Below are 17,056 nucleotides of genomic sequence, written 5' to 3'. Positions count from 1 at the left end.
CTCTGTGTATTTTCTAGAAATACAAGCCTCCTATATATTTTGATCTTTGTATTCAAAATCAAAAGTTGGATAAAAAATAAATTGCAAACCCCATCATTTATTAAGTTTAAGAAATTTCAATGAATTCATCACTTCAAAATACCAGTAATACAATACTATGAGACCCAAGTAAAATTTTATGCTTTAGGGCATTCCAAAGGTTTATATAGAAAATTAAGTATCATTTCTTTTTTTTAAACAAAATTTGACATTGATTTGTTTCCCACAAAAAGATATTTTATCTGTTTTAAAGAAGGCATACACAACCAGGAAATGAGAAATTCAGAGAAATTAGTCCGAACTAAAATAAAAAGATCAGTTTCTAGAACAGGTCAAGAACATGACACTATCTCATATAAATAATAATTCTGAAGATGTAAGGGAAGAATGAAGCATCCATTGGGAGGAAGGATGTGCCAACAGATTTGGTAGGACCAACTGGATCCAAAGTAAATATGTGCGTTTAATTTCTAAAGTGTTTGGAAATTAATGTTGTTTTATGATACATTATGTCATTTCATATGTCAATTTCATGTGACTCCACATAAATTAGATGTATTGGGAATTTTATAAATGAATTACTTGTCTAAGTTAGCTTTTCTTGTCAACATTTAATAAAGACTCACAGAACTGATCGTTTCTGATATGTAGGGTTCAAATACTTCAAGGATTATAGAAAAGGATTACTTAGGGGAAGAAGGTGGGAGAGAAATCTTGAGAGCTCAGCAGCAACATTTTAATTCACCCTCCATTTCAATTTCTTTCTTATCCTTTTTTATGGTTGGTCTTTCAGTATAACTCAAATTTTACTCAGTTTGTTGCAGTGCACAGCACCCAGTCCCCACTTTCCAAATCCTATACCCAACTCCAACTAGTTTTCCCACCTATCTAACCACTCCATACTGCATTTTTCAGTCCCCTTCTCCATGTTATTACTTTCAAAATTGTCCTATTACACATTTCTCTCGCATTCTGATGAATGGAATCCCTCCCTGGTATGAGAATGGTGCTTTCTGGTTGATAGGAAGCAAGGAAGTTCTTTGGGACACCCCAAGTGGCATCAGGAGACATATAGTTCAAAGTTAATACTACCACATGCCACAAAAGAACTAAATGTTAACCTGACCACCAGATGCACCAAATTCAAGCAAAGGGCTTTTTCAGAGTTTTTAATGCCACATATTCAACAAGAAAACCCAGAACCAATCAAGGCTTTTGAGCTCGTAACAGATGGATTTCAGCTTGCAACGGCCAAGACATAAATGAAGGAGCTGAAATTATACTCCTGAGAAATCCGCTCTCTGCTGTTGAGCAAGCACAGGGAATCCCTATATTTCTGCCTGGAGTCTGCAGGGGACATCGTATGGCTTCTCCAGGTGTTCTGACTCCAGCTGCATCAAAATTATCACTAACAAACACAGTAATAGCTAACATTTACCAAGAATTCACTACACACCTTAGCACTGTTCTCCATGCCTACTGATCACGGACACATTGTAAGAAAATGGATATTTAGATTTTCTCCTAACATTAAACAAAGAGCTAAGCCTTTGGCAGGAAATCCAGAAAATGAACTATTATCTAGTCATTGAAAAAGTTTGTGTAATTAATGTTCGTGCTTGAAGAAATACTTATGCCATGTTAAATGAAAAATAGGAAACCAAATTCTATCTATACAACAAATCTTGACCATGTTAAAATAAATATCCAAACACCTACAAACCCTAAAATTATAAACTGAGGTTGTTTCTTAGTGGTAGAACTATGAGTGATATTTTTTTTCTGCCTTACACTTTTCTGTTTTCATTTTTGTTGTCCTTTTGTTTTTAAGAGTCCAAGTGCGGGTGTATGTCACTAAGGTCAATTACATGGCAAACTAAATCCTCAAAGAAACAACAGAAAATATACTGCCTGCAGCATGGCCCAGGAGTCCTGGGAAAAGCTGAGCTGAATTGTAGCTGGGCAGGAAGCAGTGAGGGACATCCACGGATACCAGGCAAGGGAAATTATGTCTGAGTAGGGCTTTTCCTTGGAGAAGGCAATGGCAACCCACTCCAGTGTTCTTGCCTGGAGAATCCCAGGGACGGGGGAGCCTGATGGGCTGCCGTCTATGGGGTCGCACAGAGTCGAACACAACTGAAGCGACTTAGCAGCAGTAGCAGGGCTATCAGGAAAGATATTTTTCAAGAGGCCTAACTTGTGGAAGAGAAGGGTTCAGAGAACAAGATGATTTTCTTTGTAACGGCAAAACAGAAGAAGCCAACAAAAATTCATGAGGAAGAAGATGCCTGAGAAATACATGCTGCATTTGGGGGCACTAAAATAATTTTGAAACCTTGGCCCTTTTTTCTGTCTGCTCAAGGTCCCTATGCCAGATCCCGCAAAAGCAGCGAACACGTGCACTGGAGAAAAACTGAAAGTGAGACTCTCAGGGTTACCAAATCTGCCTCTCTGAAAAAGAAAACTAGAGAAATACTTAGGGGACAAAAATGAACACTGTATCTGCATATAAATTTTGTTCAGCAGACCCAGTAAAATAAGCCACAGTCCCAGACATCCTGATGTCCAGTCACACTCTTCTGGGAAGCCTGTAGTGATAGAGCTGAACAAACAGACCCTATCCTTGCTTGAATATATTTAAGTCAGAGGATGGGAAAATGTCAGTTTACAAGCAGCAGTATGTAAGGGCTTTTCATAGTCCTTTAAGTCAAATCATCAGATGTCATTTTTGTTTTGGTTTGTTTTCAGTAATATGTATACAATGTCTAGGCACTGGAAAAAAAGATTAGAAGTGCATAAACCCAAATACTAATAATGTTTTTTTCTCTTAGGTAATGAAATTATGTGTGATATTTATTTTCCTCTTTCTTGTTTATGTGTATATACATTATTATTTACATTTTATTATTTACAATCACTATGTATACTCTTGGAATAAGGACATTTGTTTTTAAAAATTGAAAGTATTGAATTAAAAAGTATCTCTTTGATGTTTCATACTTTAATAAGAAAGCTAGAAGAATTAAGAGAGTCAAGCTGCTTCTAGAAAAAATTCCAATGTTTTGCTTTTATCCTCATCAGGTACATTTATTTCTGCCATGAGTATATTTATTCTAATAAGATGCCTTCCTTCTGAGAGCAGTGATTATTCTCAAAACATCCGTCAGTGAAAATTAAGGGGAAAGTGTACAACTTCATTGGAGGTGGGCATGGCAACCCACTCCAGTATTTGTGCCTGGAGAATCCCATGGATGAGGAGCCTGATGGGCCACAGTCCATGGCGTCGCAAAGAGTTGGACATGACTGGAGCGACTTGGCACACATGTATGCATACAACTTCATGTCATAAAAAAATAAGAGAAATTGAGAAGATTCTAACCCGCTTCCCCCAGAATACAATAAAACAAAAATAGAAAAGCATAAGAATAAAAAAAGTTTCATTCACAGTTCCACCACCAAGAAATAATCCTTGTTTACTATTTTGGGGTGTCAGGGGTGTGTGTATGTTTGTGCATATTTTTAACGAAGTTAAGATTATCCTGTACATGAAATTTTATTTCCTCTTCACTTAACACAAGATTTCCCCAGTCACTAAAGTCACTTTGAAAACACAGAAGGTGACTTTCATTCTCAGTCCATTAGTATCTCTGTGAACAGAATCGTCTCTCCAACTCCTTGCACCACACCGCCACGCAGATCAGCACATATCCAGAGTAGTGTTCTAACCACGAGGAAGTCTATCAAATAAAAACATGGCTTTCAACTTTCCTCCACATCAACTGCTGCGAAATGGGCCCGTGGAATTCCAGGGCCACTGGGTCATGCAGGGCCCCCTGGGAATCCCAGGTGGGTAAGAGCTGTGATGATGCCAAGTTTGGGTCAAGAACCAGGAAAGGCTGGGATTAGAAACACTGCCCTGAACACAAGCCCTTGTACTGTTTGTCTAGGCTCCTCTTGACGTGATGTAAGCCTCCAATATAAACAGACCCAGCAGGAACTGAACTTCCCCATGCAGGAGGCTCTGGCCTCGCTCAGAGGTGTCCCTGACAGCTGCTTCCCCGAGGGGCCTGCAAAACCCACAGAAGCTCCACCGAGGGGCACCTGGATTCCTTTCAGATTTTACACCCTTGGCTTTTTAAATCAAAACTTAATCTGACTTTACTGTGTGAATGTGGGGGAAGGGCCTAGTGAGTCTCTTTCCACTCATCCCTAATCCACCAGACAGACTTACAAATCTACAAATAAAAAGCTGATTTTTTCTTTTTAAGTTGACTAGGCACCTGAAACTGATTAAAAAAAAAAAAAAGATTTGATAGAGAGAGGGCTAAGAATGTAAATTTCTTTTCCAATAACTTCCATAACCTCAAATCCTTACCCACCTCAAGCAGAAGAGCAAAGGACACATCCCCCCACATTTGAGATCTAATAAACTAAATTTACCCCTAAAGCCCTGGTTGACATCCTGTGTGCAGCCTCCCCACCTGAGCCCAGGGCTACCCCACCTCTCACCCTGGCTGTGCACTGGCCATGCCTGCCCACACCTCACAGTTCACAGCACTGGAATTCTTCAGCTTCTAGTTCATGTACCAACTCCCCAGGCCTCAGCCAAAGTCAATTCTCTCTTCTAAGTCCCCAAAACAAAACTGACCACGTGGCTCAGATTTTCTGAGATGGTCAGCTTCCAATACTCTATTCTAGTCACATTATGTGTTTCAGTTTGAGGGTTAAAAATATGGTCACCAAACCCACAGTATGCTTATGAGGAGGCACTTTCTACCCTAGCTTTTGTACTTCAATTTTTTTAATTTTTAAAATTTAGGTAAAATTGACCTATAATTTCATATTAGTTTTGTATGTACAATGTAATAATTCTGTTTGTATACATTTTGAAATTATAACCACAAATCTAATTAACATTACTCACCTAACATAGTTAAAATTTTTTTTCTTGTGATGACCCTATTGTTAACTATAGTTCCTTTTTATCCTAGCTTTTAGTCATAATGTATTTTTAATGCCTAAACCAGGCCTTAAACTCCTTACACATAAATTCTGTGTATACTTCTCAGTGTCTGACACACTGCCTTCTGCCTTGTACACTGGAGGATCTACCTTAATATTGGATAAACGGATTTATCTATGCATTACCAACAGCAATGACTGGTATAATCCATATTAGATATCAAATATTTTCTAAATGAAAGGTTGATTAATTAAAGATTGTATTTCAGTAGGAAAAATATACTGCTCCCACTGAACTCACAAAAATAGTTAAGTTTGATAAATGGTGTACAGCAAATAATTTAATAGAATTTTGCTTAATCAATTAATTAGTTGAATTATAAACAAATTATCCTGGGTAATCCAGGAAGGACAGATGCTATCACAAGTGGTCACTTGTAAGTGAAGGAAAAAGGCAGAGAAGTGAGTGTCACACGATGATATGGCATGAGAAGAACTCAACTCACCACTGCTGGCTTTGAAGATGAAAGGAGGCTTCAAATCAAGGAAAATGGGCAACCTCTAGAATCTAGACTAGCATGAAAACAGATCCTCTCGAGCCTTGAGAAGGGATGCAGTTCTGCCAACACCTTGATTTGGACCCACTCAGATCCATTTCAGACTTCTGATCTCCAGGACTTGCTAAGATAATGAATGTGTACTGTTTTAAAAACACTCAGTTTGTTTACAGAGACAAGAGCAAAAAAATGAATTTAGCAAAAATCAAGGCAACTAGTCTGGAGTGACTAGCTCATACCAGGCAACACGCCAGATGCTTTCCATAGTTGCACTATCTCCTTTAATCCTCACTACTTGTCTACACAGGGTATATTACCCTAATTTCTTAGCAGTGAAGCTGAAGAAACTGCCATGTTGCCCGTGGTCTCTAAGCAAGTAGTAGTAAAGAAAGAGTCCAACCCAATCTCTGTGGCTTTGAAGCCAGTGCCTCCCTGACCATGACTCGAAATTTCCATTTATACCCTATACCACAGCATCCCATGCAGTCACTGTTGTTAACAAATTGGGATTACAGAGCTTTTAGGAAATAGGAAGATGGGTATAGACACTCTTCCTTCCAAGTGAAAATGAGTGTATCCATTCAAATGTAGAGATTCATAGACGCCCTGTTCCAAGACTAACCAATGACCTCCTAGGAGTTCATGAACCTCAGTTTAACAATGCCTATCTGATTATAAACTATATGATATGGTTCTGTCATTTAACGTGTTTACATTTTGTCTCTCCAAACACATTGCAATTTCCTCAACTCAGGGGTCTGTATCAACCTTTATCCATGTCCTCCATGACACCTTCCAGAGTGCTGGAAAGTCACTGATGTTAATACAAACTTGTTATAGAAGATGCATTTTTGACACTCTCTAATCCAAGCCCTGACCTTAAAATGTCTGCTGTCTTAAAGCTAGAAATTACTGTTTATCAGAAAAGAGAACTTTTTACCTGAGAGATGGGTTTCTCATCTCTAAATTAACCTGTCGCCCAGCTTTGAAACCACTTTAAAGCTTTGCGAATATTAAGTTGCTTAGAATAGAGTCCTGGGTTTGAATCCCAGTCTTGCCACCCACTGACTACAAAATCATGTACTACTTACATAACCTCAGTCTATTCATCTGTAACATGGGTCGAAGAACAACTACTTTGCATGGTGGTTATAAAGACAGCATTGTGAAAATGCTGAGAACATAATAGATGCTCACAGAGTAGTCATTACTGGTTGTATCATTATAAATGCTATGCAAATCTTGCAAATCTGCTGCTGGCAGAAATAGAACTGGATAAGATTGTAACATACTTATAAAAGGTAAATGTGTTGAAAAGACAATGTTGAGTTCATCTATAAAAGACAAACAAAATGTAGATTTAGAGCTTGAATGGAGTAAGCCTCTAGACCAAAAGATTGTTACCATGATAGTCTTAAACATGGGAAAGAAGGCAGCTTGCACAAGAATAGGAGACCAATCTGCCCAGAATGGGTAGTTGCTTCAGGAGATGTAAAACACCCCAGCCGTCTAAATAAACTGGCCTGAGATCTATTGTCAGCCTGAGAAGTTTACATTTATTTCAAAGAACCAGCATTTCTTAACATGTTTTCTATGAAACATCAATCCTGCCTGTTACTCTGCCAAAATAAGTAGAAATTAAAAAGAAAAAAAAAAAACCTCTGCAGCCCAAATTAGTTCGGGAGGGACTCTATACTCCATCATCCTCCTGAAAGTTTACCCTGCACACTGGCATGTAAAGGGCTCTGAGAATTCTGCAGTGAGGAAACACATTTAAGTTTACTTGACCCAGCATTTCCCTAATGTATTTAATCATAGAAACTTGTTTTGAAAATATTACTCATGAGGATCCCTCAGCACTAGCATTTCATAAAACAAACTTTGAGAAATTCTGCAAGAGACCAGTGAAGGAAGCTGGTGTAGTTTTCATGAAAGCCAAGTTTGGGTTCTGACAGTGGCTTGCACAAAGGGCTGAAGAAGAAAAGGCAGAGGTTAACAACAGGGAATAGGATGAGGGGCTGGCTGCCGTGGGAATGGGAAGGAAATTATTTATTAGAAAAGCAATGCAAAGAGACAATCAACCAGACCTGATGACTGATGATCAACATGGGAGAAAAATGCCAAAAGTATGAGAAATAACATTAAGACTCAAAACCTGTGCAGCTGGGATAAAGGGGTGCCAGAATTCAGTCAACAGATAGGGGTTGGAAACAGCCATCCATCTCTCCATCCAACTCCCAACCCGGATAATTTAGAGAATCAAAGGTAGCAACTGTTAATCAAATTCAAACACAGTCCTTTGTGAAAGAAGAATGTAGCCTCCAAAAAAGTGAGAAACTGAGATCTGCCATATTCATATCTTGCCAAGAAGTCCTGTGTTAAGGACCTGGAAATGTAGACAAATGTGAAACCAGATTGAGAGAGTAACTGCAGAAGGGGTACCATGGAGGCAGGGCCGTGAGCTCACAAGATGAGAAGGTACAAAGTAAAAGCAGAGCAGACATGTGCATTGAGGAGAAATACGAAAGGGCAGAGCAGAGGAGGGGAGCAGTGGTTGGGGGAGGAGCGCATTAACCAAGAGGAGGACCTTGGTAAGGAAAAAGATGATACTATTCATAAACATAAACTTCACATCAAGGGGAACCACAGAGTGTAGTTAATAAATCATATCTCCCAACTGCCAGGGAAGGTTAGAATTCAAGTATTGTAATCCAAGAAACTGGAGATTCAGTGATCTCAAAGACACAGATAAGGTTTTAAAAGGTGCATAGATACAAATGTTTTCAAATAGAAGCCCCTAATCATGTACAGAGGAAAGAAATTGGCAAACTTCATGTATATTTGGCAGTAAACCTCCAACATGTAGTCAACAAAGAATATACAATAGTGCTTAAAAGTTTGGGCTCTGGAGTCTCATGGACCAGGCTATTGGCATCTCACGGATCAGGCTATTGGCTAACATACCTTGGAGGAGAGCATGGCAACCCACTCCAGCATTCTTGCCTGGAGAATCCCATGGAGAGGGGAGCCTGGAGGCTGAAGTCCACATGGTTGCAGAGTCGGACATGACTGAAGCAGGCACACACCTTATTTATTAGTAATTTCTCAGACGCTCAGATCTCATTTGTAAAATGAGAATAACAGTAGCTTCCACTGCATGGATTGTTGTGAGGATTAAGTGACAGAATGCATGGAGAGCATTTATCACAATACTTGACGCAGATTTACATTCAATAAATTGCTGCTGGTAATAGGAGCAATTGTAGTGGCAGCAGAGTAGCGGTTTTGTGTTGTTCTTATTTTACTCAGAGGAAATGTGACCTCCAGAGAGGTATAAGTCTGCCTCAGGTTTGCAGACAGTAATGTGTAATTTACCATAAAGTTTTTTCCACAAAGTATATTTTTCATAGTTTGGGATTTGTATTGGTTTGTCACTTAGCTGTGTTTTACATTCACTACTGCTAAGAGATTTTGTTCATAAGTTTCTTTAGAAATTGGCATTTGCATCTTTCTTGAGATTCAAGATGGCAGCCTTGGTGAAATGTACCATATATCTAGTAATGAATTTATACATATCTTTATGTATAAAATATACTGTTCCAAAATTAGGCAAGAAAGTCACTTTCAATTAGTGATTTAATAATGGTACATCTATATTAAAACTATTTTCCCATGCAAAATTCTGGGGAGACCATACAATATTATAGAATGAATATTGGAGTAGGGAATAAAAAATGTTCAGGTTTTCATCCTCGTTCTTCCAGTTAATACTACCATTAGCCTCAACTTCCTTACCTAAGAAGTGGGAAGGTTGACCTTACATTAAGGTCCATTCATTTATACAATTCCATGATGCTAAAATGGTGAAAAGCTTGACTGGCAGAGAGATTTTGTTCTTTCTTACTCCTGATGGAATTTATACAGTTATTCCAAATTTCAAATTACATGTCTTTTATTATTGTAAGTAAGAAGATTTGGGTGATCTTCACTTACTGCTGGAACCATCTCAACCTTGAGTTTCCAGGAGGAAAAACGAATAACATGGAAAACCATGCTAGTTTGATTTTTCATTGAGCACAGAGCACACCAACTGCTCTGCACCTGAGCAGAAACGTGAGGGTATCACCAGGTAAAGAAAGCATGGGCGTCTGAATCTACATCTCTTCCTGGGTGGTGTAAAGGGAAACGCTGTCTAATTAGAAACTCTTTCTAAAATCCTTCTCCAATCTCTAATCCCCACTAGTCAAAAAGCCCTCCAGACCTCTTCCCTTCCTAACTGCAACTGGTTATCATATCAAACAAAATGACTGAGAAGTAAAGACAGAATTTCCAGTCCAAGCCCTGGGGCCAGACTTCCTTGATTTGGGCTCCACAACCTATGTTGGGCATCATTCATAACCTCAAAGCCTCAGTTTCCTTGGCTGTTAAATGGAGCTAATGACATTTACTTGGCCATAAAATGGTCAAAACGACTGTGAAGATCAAATAAGATAAAAAAAGACAGCCTAGGACCTGTTTCAATACATAGCAGATGCTAAATAAATATTGGCTGCTGTTGCTATTACCGTTACTGCCATTATTGTTAGACAATGATGATGGTGGTGGTGATGATTGTTAACAGTCACAACTTAAGAAGTACTAACACCCTGTTGAAATTGACAATAGGTCATGGATAAAAGAGGACCCCTAATAACCTCAGGGCCCTCCAACTTTACATCAATCTACAGCCAGAACATTTAAAGAAACAATATTCCTTAGAGCAGTATATAAAAGAGAACATAAACTGATTCCCTCACTCCCTTCTAATGCCGCTCCCGCCTGTGTGGGGTTTCCCAGCTACCACTGTGGTACAGTGGGGTTTATTTGCCACCCCGTCTGCTGGTTGAGCCTCAGGAGCAGTGACAAACCCACCTCCAGACACTGGAGCAGAAACTTCAGTGGCTACTTAGCTTAACACCTCCTCGGCAGGGCTAAAGTCAACACCACAAATTCTTATTCTACAAGCATCTTGAGCTCCGGTTTCAAATTTCCTCGCTTTCCTGAGTTAAGGACAGACTCCTGGTGTCCAGGGACCTGGAGTTGCTTACAGTCTTGGAGGCCAGAAACCTTGCTCAAACTCAGCATTACGAATTTGCAGAACCTCTGTCAGTGGAGACTTCTCATAAAATGGACCCCAAGGTCACTATTGCATTAAGTTGTTGCAGTCCCCCTTTCTACAACTACTCTTTAATTGGAGGTCGCTGTAGCCATGCTCGAGGACTTAAGAAAGATGTACCAAGACCAGCCAGAGCAATTGCACCATGTCCATGGTAGGTTCAAGCAGCATGCAGGGGCCCTCTTGGACAGCAGACACCCCAGTGCTGCACACAGCTGGAAACCTAACTCTTGGGGGTTTTAAAGAGTCACCTGGCAACTGTGAGCCTCCTCGCACCCTAAGTTGCTGAAACCTAATATTTCCTATTACTTGTGGGACATGTAGTTGAGGTTATTTCAATTAAATGCACATCTGTGCTCAGTATACCCTACCCTCCTCTGTGTTATGTAATCGTGAACTTTCCTTTGGGATTGGGATTCTGATGGTTAAGACTGATGTAGCTACAGGCACAGCTTAACAAATCTGAGATAGTCAGAGACGGGGCATCTATGTCTGGATTACCTTTGGTTGCCTCTGATCTAACAGATGGTTAGGAGATTAAATTTTTTCTCAAAGTCAGTCTTTCTTTCCCTCTCTCTCTCTCTCCACACACACATACACACCCCTCCATCTCTTATCAGTGAAAATTTTGCCACTGAGTACTATTTCCATGTATGAAACCAGACATTCTGCCAGCAAAGAATTTATCTGATTCAGGTCTCTGTTGGGTGGCTAGGTCAAGATTCTGCCTACGGTTTGACAACACACAGTAAGATAACATTTTACACAAACCCAAGTGCTACACACACAGCAGACAGTGGCCTTCTTGGCACCCAATTCACAGTCCTATGACCCTCAGCTCAGGGAAAGCAGGACTTGCTTTAAGCTATAGCTCATACTTTGGCAAGAAACAGCATTTGCACCAAAGCTTTATAAAGTTTGTTTAGCTCACTTCAAATATTTTATTTTAAATAAATCCTCCAAATCAAGTTTAATTCTTTTCAGTTGGAAAAAGAACGTCCCATGTTAATAAAAGACAGTAATCCTTTACACACTTTCTTCAGGTCTGATTTTAAGAGGACTGTCTTTTTATGGAATCATCATCGGTCTTTCAGACTTTGAAGACTACTGTACTGTGAGGAGTATAACAATTTTGTACCTCAATATTGTACCTGGGTAACTATAAATTACTGTTAGCACTGACTCAAAGGAGAAGCCTATAAAAACATTTTATATGTTTGAGTTTTCTCTGCACTGTTCCTTTCAGAGGTCTGAGAGAGCCTCAAACACTATCAAGGCAGATTAAGCGAGTCAATAAGGCAGGAATTCTATAGGATTTTAGAAACAGATGATGCAATGGCACTATTGGAAATAATGCAATACTCATTTAACTACTGCAGATAACCAAAATAAGCTTTAGATTGGATGCTATGGAATCAGTCCATTTTATTTATGCATGTGTGTGTGTGTGTGTGTGAGTCACTCACTCGTGTCCGACCCCTTGAGACCCCATGGACTGCAGCCCGCCAGGCTCCTCCGCCCATGGGATTCTCCAGGCAAGAATACTGGAGTGGATTGCCATTCTACATACATAATATGGGCTTCCCTGGTGACTCAGATGGTAAAAAATCTGCCTGCAATGAAGGAGACCCAGGTTCAATCCTTGGGCTGGGAAGATCCTCTGGAGAAGGGAATGGTTAACTCCAATATTCTTACCTGGAGAATTCCATGGACAGAGGAGACTGGTGGGCTACAGTCCATGGGGTCACAGAGTCAGACATGACTCAAGTGACTAACACTTATTTGTATCTTGCCTCCTTCCAAAAGAGGATTGGAAATAGCTTACATGCATCCATACTAAATAATCCAAAACATCCAAAGGTAAAAAAAATATAAGATGAAGTCAGGAGAAAGTGTATTACTCAAAAGCCACATGCTATTGGAGATGAGATACAAATTTATTTCTAGCTTCCTAGCAACTAAAACAAAGATGGTGACTTGAATCAATTGAGACATAATGATACCTTTATAATTTTTTTCTAGAGCTAGGCAATGAAAATACTGAAACACATTCAGTTAAATCCAAAGGCTTCTGCAATGTCAATTTTTACAACAGCAAAGGTCAGCCTCACTTTATGCTCCTACTCCATCTCATCACTGTGTTAAGGGACACATGTATACCTGTGGCCAATTCATGTTGATGTATGACCAAAAACATCATAATGCAATTACCCTCTAATTAAAATTAATTAATTAACTAAAGGAGTCAATTTATTGTTATTAGTACCATAGGTGTTTGTTTCTGGATTCACCTATGCCGCTACTTCTGTTTAGAGTACCAGTGGTTCTCCACCAGGAGTGACGTTGTCCCCCAGGGGACGTTTGGAAATTCCTGAAGATATTGTTGGGTTGCTACTGACATTTAGTTGGTAGAGGCCAGAAACACAGCTAAACATCACACAATGCACTGGACGGCCCCTACCACAAAGAATTATCTGGCCAAACAATCAATAACACTGAGGTTGGAAACTCTGTAGTAACTAACGGGATATATACATGTGTATGTGTGATCTTATTTGAATGAGAGAGAAATCAGTCATTTTTCTGGTTCTAGAAAATACTAGCCTTAGTTTGTACTTCAAACTTCATTTGCCTGTTTTAGAAACTCATATACCAGAAGAGTTTTCATAATTGACATAGGAGGAAAAAAACGAGCTCTAAGGTTTATTCTGGATCTTGGATATAATGACAAAGGAATTTCAAAATAGGAGGTCTTTAGACTGCAGCTAAAGGACATCGGAATAAGTCTACCTGAATGTGCTATGAAAGTCTAGGCATTGCTTTAAAAAAAATTGGAAGTCATCCCATCTCATAACTGCTAAGTTGCTTCAGTCGTGTCCGACTCTGTGCGACCCCAGAGACGGCAGCCCACCAGGCTCCCCCGTCCCTGGGATTCTCCAGGCAAGAACACTGGAGTGGCTTGCCATTTCCTTCTCCAATGCATGAAAGTGAAAAGTGAAAGCCAAGTCGCTCAGGTTGTCTACTTGAAAGTTATACAGTCGTGTCCAACTCCTAGCGACCCCATGGACTGCAGTCTACCAGGCTCCTCTGTCCATGGGATTTTCCAGGCAAGAGTACTGGAGTGGGGTGCCATTGCCTTCTCTGAACTCATAACTCAATCTGAACAAATAAACCTCTCCAAGTAGAATGTGTTTTACAGCATTAATGGAAGAACTGCTGGAGAGCAAGAAAGAGTAAACAGATGGAAAGAACACCAAAGGAAATTGAGACATCGCCATCTGATGATATCACCTCAATTTGGACCGAGAACCACATGCCTGGACTCGTCCCATATTGACCTGCTGGATGCAGGTGCACAGAGTCAGTCATCTCCTTGGCATCCCTCCAGTGGGGTGACTTCTCCCTTGCCAACTTGCCTCTCTCAGTGACAGAAGTCACAGGCTTATTCACATGTACAACATTTATACTTACAATACAATGTACAACACATGTCCAATCAATATTTAATATGACCAGTTAAAAATCTGGTTTGGTTTTTGTCATACTCATCCTTCTATTCTTCTTTTCTTTCCTTTTTGTTTTCTAATAAGTCACCAGTATGCTATTAGGTGGGCCAAAAAGTTCCTTTGTATTTTTTCTGTAAGATGTTATGGAAAAATTCAGAGGAAGTTTTTGGTGAACCCAATATATTTGGAAAGACTAGCCCATAGTGGATAAACTAATAATGAAATGTAGCTTTCCTCTCAACGATCTCAACAATCATCCTTGTAACATAAAGTCTGGTAATTCAAGATTTAGCCTATTTCTTTACAAGACTGGCCATATATTTTCTTATTAAGCTGATAAGCAGTATTCCTGCCTGACAGCATGAGATGGGAAGATGTAACCTGTCTGTTCATTGGTGGTCGGTCTCTACTTTAACTAGGAGATACTTTCTAGGGAAATGTAAACATCTTCATTGACATGGATACAGAGGAAAACTTCATCAATTTAGGCTTGACTCTGCACATCCAAAAAAGAATTAAGCTGGAAGTGGCCTCCAAACCATCCATAAACAAAATTTCCTCAGAGAATCTCTGGGAAGATGATTAAATGTAATAGTTTATACACATGTTTTAAAATCAACTGGTGTGTTAATCGTAGCTAATTCTTCTTCCTGCATCCCAGGCTCTACTAATATACTTAGTTGGCCTCCTTTGACTTAATTTATGTACTTCCTTGTCTTTAAAGAAAAATTCTTTTATTAAGTTTATAACTTAATTTTCCTTAATTCAGCCAGCACTTTTATCCAGTGTACAATGCATAATTGTTTAATATCTCTGTCTCAGAAAATAGTGAGATATATATATATATATGTATGTGTGAATAGCAATATATGTATATATGATAATATATATAATGAACCTATGTATCTAAAAAGAAGAGCCAGGATAACTCTTAGTAATATAAACTCTGGCTTCAGACAAGTGAAATAAACAAACCTGTTTCCATGTGAAAGCTGCTTTCAACTATCATCAAAGCCCACTTAAGCCTGAATGGCTCATAAAATACACTCCAATAGATTCCATGGCTGGGTTAATCCTGCTTATCATACTAATTTGACAGCGACATTATGAATACTCCTCCTTCAGTGAAACATTTCAGAAAGCTATCTAGAAACCATATGAATGTGAGGGGACTGAAACAGTGGTTTGCTAACAGATCTGGGCACACTTACATGTGGGGATAACTTGAAATCTGTTGCTATGCTGTCTAAGTGGTGGGTAGTACAGTCCCAGATGGCTTTCAAAACGGCCATGTTAGAACCTTCAAGATCTCAGTTAAAAATAACAGGATGGCTACACCATTGCCAACCAAACCAAGCCAAGACCTCTTGTTTTCTCTTTACCAAGAGCATCACTGGATGTGCCCAAGTGAAACAGCGATGAAGCCATGGTGAGGGTGAGGGAGAAAGACGGGCAACTGTTTGGCTTCATAAGGAAGGAAGGAGAATCTCTCCTAGGTTATATATAATGTTTGGTTTTATAGGATATCAATTATCTTTTAGTCGCTATGGCTACAAATGCTATTAGCAGTTAAAAGGCACATCAAGCTATCTATAGTGATAGTATACTGAAGTTGTTCAGTCATGTCGGACTCTTTGCAACCCCATAGACTGTAGCCTGCCAGGCTCCTCTGTCCATGGGATTTTCCAGGCAATAGTACTGGAGTGGATTGCCATTTCCTTCTCCAGGGGATCTTCCCAATCCAGGGCTCAAACCCGGGTCTCCCACATTGTAGACGGACACTTTACCATCTGAGCCACCTGGCCCTTCCTAAAACCTCATGAGACCATTTGTCTTCTAAATTTCTCACAGCAACACATCCCAGCAGAAACACTCGCATTTGTCTTAGTTGTGCTTCTGTACAAGGATTACCACTGACTTTAATTGTCTGTAGCAAGGTAAGATGATCCCATCCTATTCCCACAGAAATAAAAGAGGCTGAAAACTTACACCACCATTTTTCTTGCTGTACTATAAAATGCAAAATAAATATTAATAGCATATTTTCAATAAACTTACTTTCAGTGCAAATAGGACAGCATCCTTTCCTGTTGAGAATTTTACCCTAATCAAGAAAAAGAGAAAAAAAAAAAAAAGAGTTCAGTGTTAAAAAACAGGGTCTGCTGAGGACAAAACTCTTTTTTAAATCTCATACCAGATAAATCAATGAAATTCGTCCAAGCTGTATTTGAACTCGATGCCCAGATGGCGATGATGGTGGTGAAAATGAAGTTTTAAGTATCAGGTTCTACAGCCAGGCAAAGTCATTCAAAACGCTTTCCTGTTTTTATCCTCAGAGAAATATAATCCCTAAAGGTTTCATTGGTGTGATTTTTCTCACATGGAGGGGAGATGGAGACAGTCTGGATTCCACCTTTTCACTGATACCCAAATCTAGCCCTCTAGAGACCAAGTGCACACATGTAGAAATGGGAATTGGCTGTCAATCTATCAGTCTATGCAAAGCTTTCATTCTGTCTCTGCGTATTGGAGGGAGCCAAAAATAAACAGTAACCCAAGCTTGGGCCTACGTATATGGACAGTATCTGTGCCACAAATGAAATTCAACCTGATTCCTTCTTTCAGAGAGTGGTACGCTATCCCTGACTATTATGTAGTCAAAGCCAAATGGGGCTAAGGGTTTTGAAATGCTGAGTAATTTTCCATTACCTTTCTGGAAAAACAGTGTAATCTCCTCTACTGCATTTCTTCTCATTTTTTTCTAATGATTGACATTTAAAGGAAGAAGCATAATCTCAGAACTCTTATCAGAGAATGACATTGCTTTATCTCTGACT

The 17,056-nt window shown here is 39.4% G+C and overlaps 1 protein-coding gene across 1 annotated transcript in view; it reads right to left on the bottom strand.

Annotated features, from left to right (window-relative positions):
• BMPER (BMP binding endothelial regulator) overlaps positions 1 to 17,056 on the bottom strand; it is a 252,207-nt gene that overhangs the window by 77,325 nt on the left and 157,826 nt on the right. Inside the window, exon 11 of the mRNA XM_027539508.1 lies at positions 16,278 to 16,323. Within this exon, the coding sequence (XP_027395309.1) occupies positions 16,278 to 16,323 (46 nt within the window). The remainder of the gene's footprint in view (positions 1 to 16,277; positions 16,324 to 17,056) is intronic.

The sequence above is a fragment of the Bos indicus x Bos taurus genome, chromosome 4, assembly GCF_003369695.1.
Source record: "Bos indicus x Bos taurus breed Angus x Brahman F1 hybrid chromosome 4, Bos_hybrid_MaternalHap_v2.0, whole genome shotgun sequence".
NCBI lineage: Eukaryota > Metazoa > Chordata > Mammalia > Artiodactyla > Bovidae > Bos > Bos indicus x Bos taurus.
This window is presented reverse-complemented; position numbering and strand designations above follow the sequence as displayed.